This window comes from Bidens hawaiensis, unplaced genomic scaffold (assembly GCF_021521415.1).
Source record: "Bidens hawaiensis isolate Kalapana, Puna unplaced genomic scaffold, B.hawaiensis_p1.1 tig00015870_1, whole genome shotgun sequence".
Taxonomy (NCBI): Eukaryota; Viridiplantae; Streptophyta; class Magnoliopsida; order Asterales; family Asteraceae; genus Bidens; species Bidens hawaiensis.
The window spans coordinates 266,700-271,246 of NW_027492420.1; the positions used below are offsets into that span (position 1 = coordinate 266,700).

Consider the following 4,547-nt stretch of genomic DNA (forward strand, 5'->3'; position numbering starts at 1 on the left):
CACGAGCCACACATTTATAGCATAAAAAGAAATTAATGTATTACTTTCCAGATATTATTATTTTATCGTAAATTAATTAATAGTTATCCATATATGGTCCTGAGCCTAAAGATTATAATTAACATTAACATTTCCCTTTATTTATCAATAATAGAGTTTAATATTCTTTGGGTTTTTGGTGGTTGCAACTCAATTTACTACACATGTAAAATATAACGTGAGAATATTAATTTAAAATCCTATGGCCGGCTACCAACGACAACTGCCACATGAAAATTGCTTACTCTGTACATTTGGTGGCTGTAAGTTTTCAAATCATATGTTAGGCCATAGAACAGTATTGTTGGTGTGATTTTAGAAGATTTGTATTATTCTCTTGTCTAGATAGAAAAGGAAATACATACCCCGACAACCATCTCTCATTTGTTTTGAACGACAATCTATCATCATGCTTGAAAAGTCATCCCGAGTATGAACCAGCAAAGAAACATATGACTAATTTTTGTGGTATATATATAGTCAGTTTTGAGGTGAACTCCTATTGAATATTTGTAAATTACAGCGGTAACTTACCATTTTTCAATTTTCCAAATTTCCATTATGGAACAATATTTAACATAAAAAAAAATTGAGGTGGTCTAGATTATTGAGTTTAAGCAAGAAAACACAAATCTGGATAGGTTGATTGAATGAATGATACATGTAGCAAATAATTATATTATTTATTTATTAGTACACAGATTATTTCTACACCTAATCATTGTGTACTCATAATGCCTTAAGTGGCCACATGAGTTGTCATATTTGCACTTAGTAGGTTTGCTTAATTAGTCTTCCACTCACCTAATGGATTTGTGATGCATTATTAAGTATGGGATTTGATTTGTTCTGTTATAAAGAAACATACATACATTTAAAAGTTGATGTCTAGAAACAAGGAATGTGGTTTGTCTTTTGTGTCTTTTTTTTTCAAAAAGAGAGACGTAAAACGGGAAATTTCAGAAATTGATTATGTATCTACCATACACTACTACATGTATATTTGATTTAATTAATCACAAAGTGTAGTTTCAGCTTATTAATTTATCACCTAGCTAGTTCTAGTGTTGCATGCACTTCATTATTAACTCAGTAGCTACAAGTGTATGTTTATGGATGTTTGCAGACAGTGGCGGCCTTGAAATTATTTTATTAGGGGCGCGACGTTGAGACTTTGTTTTTTAAAATTTATTTGATGAAAAAGATCACACACAACAGAAAGATCAACAACAAAGAAAAAGATATACAAAATTACTAACCTAATTGGCCTAAACGAGGTGATCATGCAAGTTCACACAAAAATAAGAAACACCAAACATCTTAACGTGGTTTGTTTTCTTCAAACGTCATCTTTGTGTTACCATAGTAAGATTCTGAATCAGTAGTAGTACCATATGAAACTAATGGGACCTCGTAAAGATCAGATTGCTCATCTTCAAGAACTAAGCTTCGATGATCTTGACTTGTTTGTTGCGGACTCCAAGGATGAGATGTGAATTTCCTCAAGTTGTCTAACTCCACGGCTACCTCTTTCATTGTAGGTCTATCACAGCCCTCGGGATTAAGACATCTCTTAATGAGATCACCTACAAGTTGTAGTTGTTCAAAAGTCCCTTCACGTAATATTCGAGGTTCAACAATTTCATATAAGCGGTTTTCTTTAAGTGAGTTAACAAAATATGTAGCTAAATTTTTTTCTACGTTGGTTCTATCAACACCAATAGGTTTTTTCCCGGTTATGAGTTCTGCAAGGACCACTCCGAAGCTATAAACGTCACTTTTGTCAGTTAGTTGGCTTGTGCTGAAATACTCTGGATCAAGATACCCCAGCGTGCCTTGAATAAGAGTAGTTACTTGCTCGTGATCTAACGGGATTAACCTTGATGCACCAAAATCCGAAACTTTTGCTATATAGTTATCATCTAGTAATATGTTGGTAGATTTGACATCCCTATGTATGATTGGCATAATAGTTTCAGAATGAAGGTATGCAAGTGCACCCGATGTTTCAATGGCCACTCTTAACCGATTCTCCCATGATAGCCAACTCATTCCACCCAACCTAGAATGAATGTGATGGAAAAGTGTGTTATTGGAGACATATTCATAAACTAGTATAGGAACTTCCTCTTCCAAGCAACACCCTAATATCTTGACCACATTTCGGTGGATGACTTGTGTAAGGATCAAGAGTTCATTTATGAACTGTTGTGCTTGGCTCGCATCCACTATTTTAGATTTCTTTATTGCGACTACACGCTTATCAAACAAAACTCCCTTGTACACTACACCATAGGCACCTCGACCAATAATTTTTTCTTGAGAATAGTTATTAGTGGCTTTACGAAGCTGTGCAGTGCTAAACAGCGTCATTGCCTCATGAGACCCTTGTGAATTGATCTTTTGTTTTAGCAACACGCCCCCATTTTGCTCAAAGAACTTTTCTCGGAGCTTCATTAGCTTCCTCCTCCTTAAACCAAAGAAAATCCCAAATATACCAGAGAATATTGCTAATGGGCCAAACACCATTGCTACATGTGAATTGAAAATGAAAACACTTCAATTAATGGTGTTTATTCTTTTTTAAAGTGAATAATATGATTTTTGAAGACTTACATCTTGAAAAGATTAATATTTAAGGCTATAAAATTCGGCATACATCTATTCATATTTTCATGAAAGAATTACCTGTAATGAAAGCTTTTGAAGAAAACTTCGAGTCTTTGTTGTGTTGGCAGCCATTTTTTATTTTTGGATCACCAAAGTATCCTGGTGGACAAGTACAATTGTAGCTTCCTGGAGTATTTTTGCAAACACCATGACAAGGGTTGTTTCTTGGGTCCTCACACTCGTTGATGTCTAGGAAAGGAAAACTAAGCCATTGTTAAGTAATGTAGCCAACATCACGATATTCAGTTTTTTTGCTAACTATAAAACAAACTACCTTTAGGTATAATACTTTTCAAGTCCTAAATTATATGGTAATACTTCATATTATTGAATTTTTTAATTTACTCCCTTTGAAAAATAATAAAAAGTTGAGTACCATAAGGTATAATGAATAATATAAATGCTTTCAATAATTCAAGGTGATTTGTTCATGATCTGTTAATATTTAGATTACTGTAATACTATATCAGTGTAAATTAAAAATCTATCAATCCTTTTCTGATGTGATAATATTTAAATCCATCCATACTTTTTTTATGGAGAAAGAAAGTTAACATTTAAAATCTATCAATCCTTTTCTAATGAGCTACAAGTAACTTACTAGCAAATAAGCTCATTGGAGTGATCGATGAGAAACTTGTTCATCGATTTATAAACTTGATGCAGATGTATATGAAGTGACACTTCAACCAATATATGTACTAAAAGATAAAGTTATCAGAAGATCACTTGATTTGTTAATTTCTTAAAGCTAAGACCCTTATAAACATAAATACTTTGAAGTTTTAACTTTGCATTTGGTTAAAAACATGAAGTAAATTATGCACGCACCTTGGCATCCAGGAGACAGATAAGGGTTTCCTTCATGGCCATCTTTGCACATGCAACGGTACCCACCGGTTACCCTTGTAGAGTTAACACACTTGCTATTCAATTGGCATGCGAAACCATCGGCTGCTTCGGCTGCTTCACAACTCAGATTACCAATAGCCCATTCAAGCACAACTGAGACATTACCTTCAATTCTTTCACGTAAAGAAGAGTTATATAAATCGATTGCACCATTAAACTCGAATACATTCTCCTCAGCGAGAAACGCGTACGTACATTCACCATTTACAGGCTTCCTATAGCCCGCATCATCTTCGTCAAGCAAAGTACGAAGCTGAGTTCTATAGTAGCTTATGTCATGAGCAATGGAGGTTTGACAACAACCATTACCTGAACACTCGCCAACTTGGGTGTCCTCTAGATTAGTGCAAAACACCACACAACCTGTAGACTTGTTACCAGACATCGAAATCCAAGAATGATCATTGCAACCGACCATAGTGAATTTATTTTCTGGTGAAAAAGTGTATGGCAAATTCGTAAAATTTGGAGTGATATTGAATAAGTTGGAACCGGTACCATCTGACGAATAGCATCTAGTAGCAGCCACCATGCTAGAAACCCGTAATCTAGAATCAGATATGTTTTTAATCAAAGTGTAACCAGTATTTGTGTTCTTAATATATGCCATGGGTGGATTTGAAGAAGTGTTGCAGTAGATGTCAAACCCGTGGCCCATCGAACAAGTTGAGTTGATACCAAAGGGATAGGGGACAATTAAGTCTCCACATCGGCTCTCGCAGCCCAGTTTTGATATGTTAGTAGAGTTGATGAGGGTGTAGGTTTCAGATGCTGTGAAGAAGAGCATTATAATCCACATTAGAACATGGATTTTCATAGCTGTGTTAATCTAACTTTATGTTAGTCACAACTAAACATATTGGTAAGTTATTAATACCAAGTCCAAATTAAATTTTATATTATGATTGGTTGAAGTTGGTAAAAGG

The 4,547-nt window shown here is 34.6% G+C and overlaps 1 protein-coding gene across 1 annotated transcript; it reads right to left on the bottom strand.

Moving 5' to 3' along the window:
- Positions 1-776: 776 nt before the first annotated feature.
- On the bottom strand, positions 777-4,547 carry LOC143549920 (wall-associated receptor kinase 2-like). Its single transcript, XM_077040692.1, has 3 exons — positions 3,541-4,547; positions 2,728-2,898; positions 777-2,570 (listed from the first exon to the last, which is right to left on the bottom strand). Exons 1-3 carry the CDS (start codon positions 4,436-4,438, stop codon positions 1,360-1,362), a joined length of 2,280 nt encoding a protein of 759 aa, XP_076896807.1. The 5' UTR covers positions 4,439-4,547; the 3' UTR covers positions 777-1,359.